The sequence below is a fragment of the Prinia subflava genome, chromosome 7, assembly GCF_021018805.1.
Source record: "Prinia subflava isolate CZ2003 ecotype Zambia chromosome 7, Cam_Psub_1.2, whole genome shotgun sequence".
Classification (NCBI taxonomy): domain Eukaryota; kingdom Metazoa; phylum Chordata; class Aves; order Passeriformes; family Cisticolidae; genus Prinia; species Prinia subflava.
Window position 1 is genome coordinate 601925 of NC_086253.1, and position 14056 is coordinate 615980.

Here is a 14056-nt window from a genome sequence, read left to right on the forward strand (position 1 = left end):
GGAATTCTCCAGCCCCTTCCCAGCTCCCTCAGGAATTCTCCAGAGCCTCCCCAGCTCCCTCAGGAATTCTCCAGCCCCTTCCCAGCTCCCTCAGGAATTCTCCAGCCCCTTCCCAGCTCCCTTCCCTTCCCTGGACACGCTACAACCTCTCAGGCTGGCAGAGCAGGAGCTGTGAGAAGATTTTGCCACCTGCAGACACAGATTCTTGTCCTCTAGGAGCCTCCACACCCCATACTCACCAGGCATAACTGCTTTTACTGAAAATGTAGTTTTATCTCTGCAAGAACCAGCTCCGAGATAGTAACTCCCTTCATTTACTTTGATATGGGGTCATCAATCAATTGAAAAAAAGATCTTTAGTATATATTTTGTCCAACAGTTTATTAAGAAAAAAATTCTCAAACTCTTAGAAGAATGAAAATACATTTTGTTTAATTTTTTTTTGTTACTAATTTCACTTGAAAATTAAAGTGAGTACTTTGAAAATTTTCCATTTGGTTTTTCTTTTTACACTCATTCAATCTCCCTTTTTAAAACTAACTCGATTTTTATCAACAGACAAAGCAAATAAATAAGTGACATGTATTAAGACAAAAAAAAAGTTATTTCTATAAATAACCATATAAGAGTAAAGTGATATACAGTGTTGTAGGTCAGAAAGAGATTGAATAAATTATCCTGAGCTGATGGGCCGTGGTGGCTGCTGCCCTGGGCAGCCGTAGGAGGGCAAGGTGACAGCCTGAGTCTTAGTCCTGGCCCCTCAAAGCCCTCCCTACCCCCAAATCCAGCTGTTAACTGCATGGGGCTGCTGCAGATGTGCTCGGAGCGCTGCAGGTGCGTGTCCCAGGGCAGTGCAGGGATAATGAGCAGAGAGCAGAGCACATCTGGCCGCGGGCAGGGGGCCGTCTGAGGCTGCAGGGGTGTGGGCAGCTGCTTGTTACTGCAGCCCCAGCCCTGCGCCTCGGCCAGCCCCGGTCCCTGCAGCTGCAGCAGCAGCACACACACCCTGGGCAAGGACAGCAGTGCCAGGGGACAGAGAGCACCGGGGCTGAATGCAGAACCCGTGAAAAAGGCACAGAGACAGCAAGGCACTGACAGGAGGAGGCACTTCTGCTCCAGGGCAGGATCAGCCCCTGCTCACTGCACTGCAGGAGTCTCTGGGTGAGAGCAAAGGGCTTCCCCGCCGGGGGTATTTTGGTTGTGATTGATCTGAACATCAAACATGGGAGTCAAGTGGAGAAGGAAAAGCCATCAGGGAGATTCTGCTCCTTCTTGCTTGGAGCACACAGCATACATAAGTGAGCCTGGTTTTAAATGCCCTTGTGCTCAGAGCCATCAGAGACAGCACCCCATTGCCTGCCCAGCACCAGAGACTCTTTGATTGTCACCCCAACATCAAAGTCACCCTCTGATTGTCATCCCAGCTTCAGAGTCACCCTGATTGTCACCCCCACAGAGAAACCAGCAGATTGTCACCCCAACATCAGAATCACTCTCTGATTGTCACCCCAGCACCAGAGACACCCTGATTGTCACCCCAGCCTCTCTGCTGGAAACTGTTTGTGTGTCCTGGTGCTTCATGAGCAAACAGGGATCACCTGCCATCAAGTGATGAAGCCCCAGGAATTACAGTACTTGGCTACCAAACAGCAACCGAAGAAATTTAGGGTGTTCCTTCCAGCCAGCTGTAGTTTAGTCCTGTAGCTCCAGCTCTCAGATCAGTCTCACTTGGAGCAAAGCAGCACAGACATGTCCCCAGGCACCAAAAACCAGCCGAATCTCCTTGGCTGTTCAAAGCTCCACGTCCACGGTGTCCTCCTCGTGGTCCTTGCTGTCCGTGGAGTCGGCGCTCGCAGGCTGGATCACCCCAAACTGCGACAGCTTTGCTGCCTTCTGCTCCATGCTCTGCTTCCTCCACTTGATCCTCCGGTTCTGGAACCAGACTTTCACCTGGATGGGAACACAACAGCTAAACCCAAGGGCCCTGGGAGCCCCTTTCCAATGACACATACTTCCAAGGTGGATATCCCCAAAAAGCAGAGTTCTTTAAAATGGGGACAGGCACTATTCCCTCAGGGAACAGTGAATGAGAACAGGAGGAGGTAAAACTACAGAGGGCAGAGTGGTGATGGGAAAGGATCAGGGGAGAGGAAGATGAAGCTGCACTGAGAAGGGTCTGGCCAGGGAAGTGAAGGAAGCAGCTCCCTAAGGAGCCCCTGAAGCCATCCCCAAGACTGCAGTTTGCCACAGGGCATGACAAGGCCCCCAGTAATTGTCCCTTGTCCCCCCAGAACTGGCCCTGTTTTGCTCTCCCTGTTTCCCAGCTGAATTTAGATCCCACTGTGGAAGATCACCTGGCTCCTTCTTTCCACATTAAACAAGCGGTTTACTGTGGCAGGAGCAGGAACTCACATGGCAGAGCAGGGAAATAATTATATCCAGTGTCATAAAAGGACACTTGAAACGGTCTCCAGAGGACTGTAACAATGCAGACACAGCAACCAACACAGCTGGAACTCTAAAGCACAGCAGGGTTGAGCTCCTGAATGCCTTTTGTTCCACTTCATGGATCTAGAAATCTCATCCAGAAGCCATCCAAACTCCAGGCACATCTCTTCAATGTTACCTGGCAGCAGGGTGTCCCACAGGTCGCTTCCCGGTGGGAACACCAGCACAGAGCAGTGGGAACACCAGCACAGAGCAGCCCCGGGATCAGCTCCACCAGCTCAGCTCCCACGTCCTTACCTGGGTCTCTGTGAGATGCAGAGTTGCAGCCAGGTCCACCCTCTCCCTTACCTGGGTCTCTGTGAGATGCAGAGTTGCAGCCAGGTCCACCCTCTCCCTTACCTGGGTCTCTGTGAGATGCAGAGTCGCAGCCAGGTCCACCCTCTCCGTGCCCACCATGTACTGCTGCTTGAGGAACTCCTGCTCCAGCCGCTCCAGCTGCTCTGGTTTGAAGACCGTGCGGACTCTCTTCATCTTGCAGGGCCCCCCAGACCTCCAAGGCCCAGCGGGACCCAGCGAGTTGGTCCCGACACAGTGAGACAACTCCAGGCCTGCAGAAAGAAGCAAGAAATGACGGGGTCTGCACTAAAGGAGCTGGGAGAAAGCAGCCCCAAACCCAGCAGGGATGTCCCTGCCCTGTCCCTACCCAGGTAATCTTATCTAGGCTCCCTTTCCCATGAAAAGCTGGAGAAGAACTTTTGAGGGCCTGTCCTATGGCTTTACCCTCAGGGTCCACCAAGGACAGTCCTGGACATGCAGCCAGACCCAAAGAAATCAGCACTCAGTGAGGTGGGCAGGATTTGACCTTTGCCTGCACAGGACCTTTGTAACAGGAAAATAAATTGCATCACGAGCTGCAGAACACAAAACTCCCACCTCTGTCTCAAGAACCCCCGAATCACAAATGCTCAAAGTCTGGGGGAGTTTACCCCACACTGGCCCTTGGTTTTCCCCTTCTCTTGGCACACGGGCCCTGTGTCCAGGACCCGGCTCTCAGGCAGGACCACATCCTGCTCCTCTGTTCCCCATAAGGTTCCCAGGGGGTGCTGAGGATTTCGCAGGACTAACAAGTGTATCTGACCCGTCTCCTCTCCAGCTGTGGCCTGAGGATAGCCGTAATTAGCACAAATTAACATACAATCCAACACCGGCACTGCCGCTGGCCCCTGACTGCGAGCAGGTCTCCCTCAATCCCTCACCCTCCCTGCTCCGGCTGCTGTCCCTGCTCATTGCAGAGCGGTCCTCGAAAATCCCTTCCCAGCCCAACCCTGCTGGGAGTCCGTGCCCAGGGGGCTGCACTGGAGGGCTCCTCCAGGGCTCACAGCACGGCCTAAAGGGTTTAGGAGCCAGGGAAGGCCAGCACTGATCGGAGCCACGGCCTCTCCGAGCACCAGATCCACCTTAAAATAACCCACTAATTACAACCGGTGGGATTTTCCATGTGGAAAGCACCGAATGCACTGGCAGGATCAGGCCATTAATGGTCCCCATCTCTGCTGTTCCAAAATCTTGTGGCAAGCCAGGTTTCTCTAGGTTTTATGGAAATACTGCACATAATGGTCCCCATTCACACCTGCTACTTAGCCCTTCCTTAGTGACTGATCTTGTCACGTTCTCCAGGCACAAACCTGCACCTTGACCTACTTATTTTCATTAATTGGGTGTAAGTTCTGCGTGTGTTTAAGGATTTGTGGGACGGAGACCTGACAGCTTAACAGCTGTAATTGCACTTAAAACTATTTTCATCATTAAATTCTTTTCACCCGTCACTTTTTGTTTCTATTTTAACGCTGGAATAATAGCAAGTGTAATTTCCAATGTGAAATGCTGAGTGGAAATCGCTGTGCAAATTGTTTAACTGTGTTTTCATACCTGGATGTTTGATATAATATAAAGATTAACACAATTCTGCAGATGCTGTCTCGTGAAAGAAATAATATATGAAACAGTTGTGCTAAGTACTTAATAAAAGATCAGCAAATACTTTCGGTGGCTGGATATTGTAGCATCAGGATCAAATCTGGAGCTCCTTATACACATGGAATATGGGCCTGGCTGCAGGTTTTGCCTGGACAACAGCAAGATAACGCTCTGAATGCTAATAAAGAATACTTAATTTCAAGAAAAATACTCTGAATTGAGATATTTTGTTAAAATCACTTTGTCCTTATAAAGTTCCAGTGAAAATAGAGCCTGACAGATCAGGCAGTATCATCCATCACCACGGTGTAAATTTTACCCAGATCAACAAAAACATTTTTCTTTAGAAAAATGCACGAAAAATATGAAGTTTTAAGGGCCAGGTGCCGCAAAACACTTGAAAGTTTCACTTCTGTGAGTGAAAAATTACAGGGGAGCAAAATTAGAGGGATGAGGACAAATTTAGGAGAAGAGGGACCCACACAGCAGCAGAGGTGAAGAATTTAATTTTGGGAGCGAGGCTTTGGGAAATTACAGCAGGTTTTTGATTAAAACTCTGACAGTGATTTCCTGTTATATGAAAGGAGAAATAAATGCCGGTGTGTGTAAAGTCACCTGTAAAATCTCACAGAATCAGACTGCTTTGGGTTGGAAAGCTTCTCAAAGATCATCCAGTCCGACACCTTCCGCTATCCCAGGCACTGGAATACTCTTTTTAGCTCTGCCACTTCACTATTAAATCTATTCCAGTTTTTTGGCTCCATCTCAAATGCAAACAGTGAGTTTGGATATTCTGCGCCAGGGATATTCTGGACTGGGGACTGAATGATGGATTTGTAAAATCCTGTCGCATCTTTGGGAATCAAGCACAGGCTCTTTATCATAAAGTGTTCGGAGGCATCAGGTGTGTTAGAAACTCTCTATCGGTATTAAAAAACAAACAAACAAACCCAAAAAACAACCCAAAACACAAACCCACAAAAACGTTAATTTCTGGTCTCGCTATATTGATCTCTCACAGAGCGGAACAAACCCTCTAAGGAAAGTTTTCCTTGTCCCTGTCCCTGTCCCTGTCCCTGTCCCGCAGCCCAGCGCTTCAGCGCGGGTTCGCTCCGGAGGCTGCGGGGTGAACCCGCCCCGGCAGCGGGGAGGGAGCGCTCGGGGTGACCCCGGCCCCGCCATTCCCCCGCGGCCGCTCCCGCATCCCGCCCCGGCATCCCCGCTCGGCCCGGCCCCGCTCGGCTCCGGCATTCCCCCGCTCACCTGCACCGGGCCAGCCCCAGCCCCAGCCCCAGGCCCCGGGCAGCGGCCCCAGCCCCGCTGCCGGCGGCGCCGCCGGGGCCGGGCCGGGCGCGGCTCCCGCCGGGGGCCAGCGCGGGGCGGGCGGCCCGCGGCTCCCGGGGCCGGCGGGGCCGCGGCGCGGCGGCTCCCGGGCCAGCAGCGCTTCGATGTGGAACGGGGTCTTGTGGGGCGGCGGCCCGGGCCGGGGGCGCGCCGGGCTCTGCAGCATGGCCGGGCCGGTGCGGCCAACGCCGCCCCGACCGCTTATATGGAGGGCGGGGGGCCGGGGACAGCCGGCTCCTATGCAAAGCGGCGGCGGGGGAGCGGCCGGGGCTGCGCACACCCCGGTGGCCGCCAGCAGCACCCCCACCAACACCCCTGCTCCCCCAGTGATACCCCTGCCTTCCTACAGATAGCCCTGCTTCCCTTCCAACACCCCACCGACACCCCTGCTCCCCCAGTGACATCCCTGCCTCCCTACAGACACCCCACCGACACCCCTGCTCCCCCAGTGATACCCCTGCCTTCCTACAGATAGCCCTGCTTCCCTTCCAACACCCCACCGACACCCCTGCTCCCCCAGTGACATCCCTGCCTCCCTACAGACACCCCACCGACACCCCTGCTCCCCCAGTGACATCCCTGCCTCCCTACAGACACCCCACCGACACCCCTGCTCCCCCAGTGACATCCCTGCCTCCCTACAGACACCCCACCGACACCCCTGCTTCCCCAGTGACATCCCTGCTTCCCTGCCAACTCCCCCAAGGGCACCCCGGCTTCCACACAGACACCTTTTCCTCCCCACCAACACTCCCGTGGAAACCCTCCTTGGACACTCAAACACCTCCATGGACACCCCTCCTTCCACACCAGCACACCCATGGAGACCCCTGCTTGCACACTGAGCCCCACGGATCCCTGTTCCACACTGACAGCCCCATGGATCCCCTGTTCCACACTGACAGCCCCACGGATCCCTGTTCCACACTGAGCCCCACGGATCCCTGTTCCACACTGAGCCCCACGGATCCCTGTTCCACACTGACAGCCCCATGGATCCCCTGTTCCACACTGAGCCCCACGGATCCCTGTTCCACACTGAGCCCCACGGATCCCTGTTCCACACTGACAGCCCCATGGATCCCCTGTTCCACACTGAGCCCCACGGATCCCTGTTCCACACTGAGCCCCACGGATCCCTGTTCCACACTGACAGCCCCATGGATCCCCTGTTCCACACTGACAGCCCCACAGATCCCTGTTCCACACTGAGCCCCACGGATCCCCTGTTCCACACTGAGCCCCACGGATCCCCTGTTCCACACTGAGCCCCACGGATCCCTGTTCCACACTGAGCCCCATGGATCTCTGTTCCACGTGGACAGCCCCACAGTCACCCCCTGTTCCATGTCAGCACTCCCACAGACACTGCTCCTTCCACCCTGGCACCCTATGGACACCCCTCTTTCCCTGCTGTCACCTCCAGTGTCACCTGCCCTGTATCCTCCCCTCCAATGCCCTGCACTCTTTGCCCCTGGACCCCCACACCAACACTGTCTGCTTCCCCAGGGATGCCCCGTGGATAATGGTTCCTTCCTCAGGGACCCCTACACCAACACCTGCTCCTTCTTCAGACATCCAAAACAACACCTAAGCCCCTTCCCAATGGACTCCTCACACCAGCACCAATCCCTGCCCCACGGGCACCCACAGACACAAACAGTATCCCTGAGTCCCATTCCCAAACTCCTGCTGGCATCCCCAGGCCGCACAGGAGCCCCCCAGGACAGGCTGTGCCAGCACTCTGTGCCCAGGGGAATGTGTCTGTACCTGTCCGGGTGTGCCGGAGTGTGTCACAATCTCTGGGATACGGGACAAGCACCTCAGGAGCCCGCACGGGATCCGAGGTGACACTGGAATGTCACTGGTACCATCCCCGTGTGGCACCCTTGGAGCCCGGCACGGCCACATGGGCTGATGGGGAGCTGTGGATGGCATGGAAACCTCTCCCAGGTGGGATTCCTGCTCAAATCCCACCAAATTCTCACTGGAAATTCACTCTGGTGTGTGCAAACACAGAGAAATCCCAGAGACTCCAGGTTAATAAACACAGAGCAAAAATCCCCTGTGGTTCAATAACCCGGCATTAACCATCCCTGCAGGCACAGGCTCACGGGCCACATCCACTAAATCCTGCCTTAAACAGGGATTCATGCCATTTAAAGTTTCTTTACCCTGCACAATCCATAGAAATAATTATAAAAATCTCTGTATTTGGGGGCATTTCAAAGCAGATGGGAATGCACAGGCAGGATTATCCTGCTCACGAAGAAGCACCCTGGTGATGGCTCCAGGATCCTCAGGGAGGAGGATGCACACAGAAGACAAAAGAGTCCCTGAAGTTTGCCTTTAAGACACGTTTTTTCGTTCCTTTTAGCATCCTGTCTTCCCCAACAGCTTCCAAATAAGTGAATAAATACAGCTGCTGCTTTATTGCTCCTTATCCAAACAGGCAGCTCTGATCCCGCTGCCGTGGAACCACGGCTTTAATTGGAATCACACGTTCAAAGCTGAAGCCTCTCCCCAAAAAAAATCACCTTGGGAAAAAAAAACATCCTTGGAGATTCACAGCTCCTGCTTTGCTGGCACGGAGGGTGTGTGGGATTGAACATGGGGTCGGGGTCGTCAGCTTTGGGGTTATTAAAAGGTGATTAAATCAATTAATGATTTTTGCTCTTTAGAGCAAGTCCTGGCTGTGCTGTGATTCCCAGGGAAAGCGATGCTGGAGCTGCTGCAGTTGTTAAAGGATCTGTGGTGAGGCTTTGGGATGGGTGAGCTGCAGGCAGGGCAGGGCTGCTGATGGATCCCCCTGGCAGGAGGGGTGGACAGACTGATGGACAGACAGATGGGGAGCCTCTGGAATGGACAGGGAACTGCTGGGATGGACAGGGAGCTGCTGGGATGGACAGACGGATGGACAGGGAACTGCTGGGATGGACAGGGAGCCACAGGGATGGACAGACGGATGGACAGGGAACTGCTGGGATGGACAGGGAGCTGCAGGGATGGACAGGGAGCTGCAGAGATGGACAGGGATGGACAGACAGATGGACAGGGAACTGCTGGGATGGACAGGGAGCTGCAGGGATGGACAGATGGATGGACAGGGAGCTGCAGGGATGGACAGGGAGCTGCAGGGATGGACAGATGGATGGACAGGGAGCCACAGGGATGGACAGGGAGCCGCAGAGATGGACAGACGGACCACCACCATCCAGACCCGCTGACCTTTCCCTTGGGCCTCCGGCCTGCCCGCGGCCCTGCCTGGCGGCTCCTCCCGTTCCCATCGGTGCTGTGGGCTCAGCTAACGCGTTCTGGGGGAGAGCTGGAAGGTTTCACCCGCGGGTAATGGCTCGGGAAATGCAGCACCCAGCGCCGGGCAGGGCGGGGGGCTCCGGCAGGGACCCCCCACGTCCCCTGCCCACACCAGCTCCAAAACCACCCCAGGCCCTGCAGAGAGGGGACGTGAATGGATGGGATCTGATCCTCTTTGCTTTTCTGCTGGTGGTTATTTTATTTATTTTATTCGCTGTATCCTATTAATTATATTTTATTCCTGTTTTGTTTTTCGAGAGTGTAGAAAATAAAAGGGGAAGGGGAGAATCTCTTAGGGGGGGTTTCTTAGGGAAGGAGTAAAAAAAAAATCCCAACAACAAAACAACAACCCGAAAAGCCCCCCAAAAGCCCCCAGCCCTTTGTAAACATCCCCCCTGAGCAAAGGGAAGGAGGTGAAAAGCATTTCCTGATAACTCCATTAAAGAATGAGGCTGCATTAACATTCCAAGTCCCTCGACAAGAGATGAAAGTGGGGAACTCGAGTTCAGCCTCTCCTGCTCCAGATGTTATTATGGGCTCCCTGAAAGGTTTTTTTATTTCTTTTTTTGCAAAGAGACAAAGATGTTGCCTACTTCAAACGGGGCTAATTGATGCTAATGACTATCAGATAGAGGGAGGGCCGTGTTCCCCCCTGCCAAGGGGAAAGAGAGAGAGCATTTTACAATCCCCCCATAGAAAACGCCCCACTCTTCAATCCAGGTTGGAGCTTTAGGGATTTTTGTTCCTCCCTGGCTGCTGCTTTCTATCCTCCTCCTCCTCATTCCCCCCCTCCCCGCTTCATCTTTTCTGACCCCCTTCTCCTGGGCACCCTGCAGCTCTCACTTGTTTGCCCATGAGAAATTTCACACCTCTCCTCTCGGTGAGGAGAGCCCGGCTCCATTTCCATCCCTCTCCCGGCCGCAAGCCCATCCCAGCGGGGCCGAAGGGGTGGCGGAACTTCCCCAAACCCACAGCAAGCACACGCGAAAACGTGACGGGGATTTGGGGCATCTGTAATCCGAGGCGTGAGTCCCCTGCCAGCAGGGAAACATCGCTTTACCGGGAGCATCCCTGCCGTCAGGGAGAGGATGGATCCCAGCTCCCGGTGCTCCTGCTCCTTGGGATAACTGGCCCAGCCTGAGGGGGCTGAAATCCTCACCTCGTGTCTTTTAATGAAAATTGCCTGGAAAATGGGATTCTGAGCACCAGGTTTTGGCCTTATGACAGATTTTTGCACATTTCTCCTGTGCTAATGCAAAGTGACAGTAAATAACCATCCCTGGGGCAGCAATGGGCAATTGGGAATGTCCTGGAACCCCACGGCTCCTTGAGCTGGTGATTTGCCCCTTTCCAAACTGGACCCCACTGAATCCTCTGGGAGAGGGGAGTGGGGATCCCTCTCTGCAGGGGGAAGCAGCACAGGTTTTCTCTGAAAAGAATAATGGATGTGTTCCTATTCCTCCACCACAACGCCTAGAAACCATGAATTCCTCTGGCTAACAATGGCTGTGGGTGCTCTGTGCACCGGGAGCTCCTGGGTGCCAAGGAGCCACCCCGCCTCGGCTTTGTCACCCTCAGCAGGCCCCAGGGAGCTGCAGGGAGCTGCAGAGCACCGTGCTGGGCTTGACTGCTCCTGGTAATCCCGTCTCTCCTCCTGCAGGAGGATCCAAGTCTCCTTCTGGATCCTCAGCACCTCGCAGGGTCCCACCAACAGCCCCAAACTGGGCGAGGGCAGGAGCCAGGGGAGCCCGGGTTCCAGGTGACAAGGACAAGGCCACCCCCAAAGGACCCTGCCAGAGCCCGGTGTCACTCCAGCGTGGGATGGACAGGACAATTTGGGGACATGCCACTTTCACAGAAGGACGACATCCCAAACGCTGGCCTGGAGAGGAGTCTGTGCCTGTTCTCTCCATCCCTGTCACCTCATTTTGTCTCCTGCCTCTCAAACCTCCCCAGGAGCCGCCTCAGCACGTCCAAGGCCGGGCTGGACGGGGTTTGGAGGAACCTCAGACAGTCGGCAAGGGTGGAACGAGGCGGCGTTTAGGGTCCCTTCCACCCCAGCCATTCCACGATTCTGTGTTCGCGCAATGGAAAATTCCCTTGCAGACCCCGCGGCCCTCGGTTTGTGCTCGGGGGAGGCAGAGGGCAGCAGCCCCTGTGCCAGCCCAGACAGGCAATACACACCCGAGCCGCCCTGCAGACACCGCGCCCCGGCCGCATTGTCAGGTTAATTTGGGATAATGGCCCGCAAAGCACCTCAGCCCCATCCAGGCCTCATTAGCACTTGATAATATCGAGCATCCTGAGGCATTAGGGCTTTTCCCCCTCCTCCTCCCCGGCGGGGCTGATTCATCCCCCGGGCATGTCCAGGCAGGAGCGCGGGCAGCCCCGGAGCCAGGCGGGCAGGGCTGGATTGTGCCCCAGCTTTTCCTTGGGGAGATATTCCCCATCCCAGCGGGCTCGTTCCTGCCTTTGGCACCCCTCGGTGCCACATCTGGCCCCGGATCTCAGCCAGATGTGGAACGGGAGCGGGCCCGGGCTCCCTGCGAACGCCGCGTGCCTGGAGTGCCTCAGTTTGGGCTGGGTGTCCTTTAGGAGTCTTTTCCAAGCGCAGAATTCCATGGTTCCATGGGGCTGCGTCCAGCTGACGGGAGAGCCCCCAAATCAATGAATGCTCAGGATGCTCCGTGCTCCTCCCGCCACGCACAGCCCCGGTGCAATTCCAGGTGTCGAGAGCATCCCAAACCTGCGCATTTAAAATTAATTGGGAATTATAAACAAACTCAGCATTGAGGCAGCGCTGGGCCGGGCCCGAGTGCACCATCAGCCCGCTGCTCCCTTCAATTATCTTTTTTTTCCCCCACATTGTTGTCCCCTAATGAGGAGACTAATGACCAAAGGATGGTTCATAAGTGGTTCCCAGACTCTCCTTGCCCAGGGCAAACACCGTCCACAATAGGATCACAAATTGTAGGGAGAAGCCCCGGCTGATCGCATCAGAAACGGTGCAGGGATTTATCTCTCGGCCTTAACAATAACAGTATGTTCTTAATCGCCACTCCAAAGGGACAACTGGCGGGGGATCCGCCCGGCCTCATCATTAAAAGCTGGCAGCATCTTTGCTAGCGCTGCCCCTTTGTTCATCTTTCATTATTCCAATGCTCGGGCCCCGTTAATTCCCCTCCATCTTATTAAATCAATAGAGATGGAGCGGGGGGAGGATGGGGCAGAGCCGAGGCTCGGACCCGGCTCTGCTCTCGGCGGGGCGCGGGCTGGGAGCGGGCTCAGCCCCGAGTGCCCGGGCTCACCCAGCTCTGCGGCGGGGAAACTGAGGCACGGCAGCTTCCCGCCGAAATAAAGCCCAGCACGAGGTTCTAGCAGAGTTGGGAAGCGCTTTATCTTCCCGCCAGTCCCACGGCTTCCTTCGGGATCCCCCCGTATTCACCCACAGCATCAGGACTCACTTATTTAATAATTAAATCACTTTGTACAATAAAATCACACCGTGCAAAGTTGCGAAGGGTGGATGATGCCCAGGTCCCCCACATTCATCCCACAGCAGCAGAGATCACTTGATTTAATCAGCTTTTACGATAAGATCACACCAGGCTGAGGGCTCTGGAAATCCCCAGGGAGCTCCTGACTCATCCATGCTGGGATGACAGTGCCACAGGGACAAGGGGGTTGTTTTTTGTCACAAACCGTCTGCAAAGAGGGAGATGGTGCAATTTTCTCTTTTTGTTTTTCCCCCTCATTTTCATAACAGCTCATTTCACCAGAACTTGTTTAAACCCAGGATTTTTAAACGCGAAGATTTTTCTCAGTCCATGAAGGGGAATCATCAGTTTTACTGGTTCCCCTGCTGCATTTCCAGGCAGGTCGCTCCATTTCATCCTTATTTTCGTGTATGCAGGAGAGTTTAATGTAAAAATGTGACGCCTTTGCTCCTTGAGCAAGGCAGCTCGGGGTAAATTCATCCCAGACTGAGTGGAAAACACAGGATGTCGTGGGATTTCCTCCCACTGCTCACTGAAACCGGGCAGAGCCGCCCGGCAGCCTCGGGAAACTTATTTGATGTTTCAATCGGGAATTAGCGGGGAGGGAGAAGCAGGGGAAACGCTCCCTGACCATTTAACAAGATTACACGAGGGGATGGAGCCCGCAGCACGCACGGCCGCCCCCGGCCCGGCTCGGGGCACACTGATCCCATCGAGGGACCCCTCGGAACGGGGCTCCCAGCCCGGGGAGGGGACGGGCCCGGTGCCTGGGGAGCAGCCGGGGCACAGGGTGGGGTGCAGGGGTCCTGTGAACAGGCAGCGGGATCCATCCCGGTGGGAAGGAGAGCAGGGAGGGCACTCCAGGGCCTGGGCGCGCAGCTCCTCCTGGTTATCCTCTCTCCGATCTCCCCATCCCCATCCCAGCCCGCCTTTCTCACCTCTCCAGCAGCGCCCCCGTTCATCCCCATCGTGCACCCATCCCTGTGCAGCCCCGCCGGGGAAAACCTCCCCGAGCAGCCGCTCACCCCCCTGCCCGTCCCGCCGGCCTCCCCCTGATCTCTGGAGCCCAGAGGAGATTTGCAGGGAAGGGCTCAGGGCTGCATCTTCGGCAGATAACCTTTATCCCCTTAATAAAGCTGCTTAATTCGCACTTCCTTTTAATTATCTGTCACTGAAAGCCACCTCGGGCTTTGCAGACAGGTGAAAAACCAGCATCTTTCTGAGAGCCATGGGTTAGGAAGAGTCTGGCAGGGTCTTCGGGATGTGGGGGGGATTTGGGAAAGGAGACAGCTTTTAGTCTTTCTTTATTCTTGCTCTTTTGCACACAGATTTCCAGGGGGATGAGAAGACCAGGGCTGTGCCCCAAGTGGGCACAAGCCCCTGTCTCCCTTATTTTCCACCATGCCCAGGTTTGATCCCAATCCACGTGCCCCAGCTGAGCTGCCAGGAGCTGGGCTGAGCTGCGGACAGCAGGT

At 55.0% G+C, this 14056-nt stretch overlaps 1 protein-coding gene across 1 annotated transcript; it reads right to left on the reverse strand.

Moving 5' to 3' along the window:
- Nucleotides 1-1517: 1517 nt before the first annotated feature.
- Nucleotides 1518-5935, reverse strand: LOC134552963 (homeobox protein not2-like). The gene is made up of 3 exons (XM_063402194.1): nucleotides 5830-5935; nucleotides 2848-3056; nucleotides 1518-1950 (listed from the first exon to the last, which is right to left on the reverse strand). Exons 1-3 carry the CDS (start codon nucleotides 5933-5935, stop codon nucleotides 1792-1794), a joined length of 474 nt encoding a protein of 157 aa, XP_063258264.1. The 3' UTR covers nucleotides 1518-1791.
- Between the last annotated feature and the right edge of the window lie 8121 nt (nucleotides 5936-14056).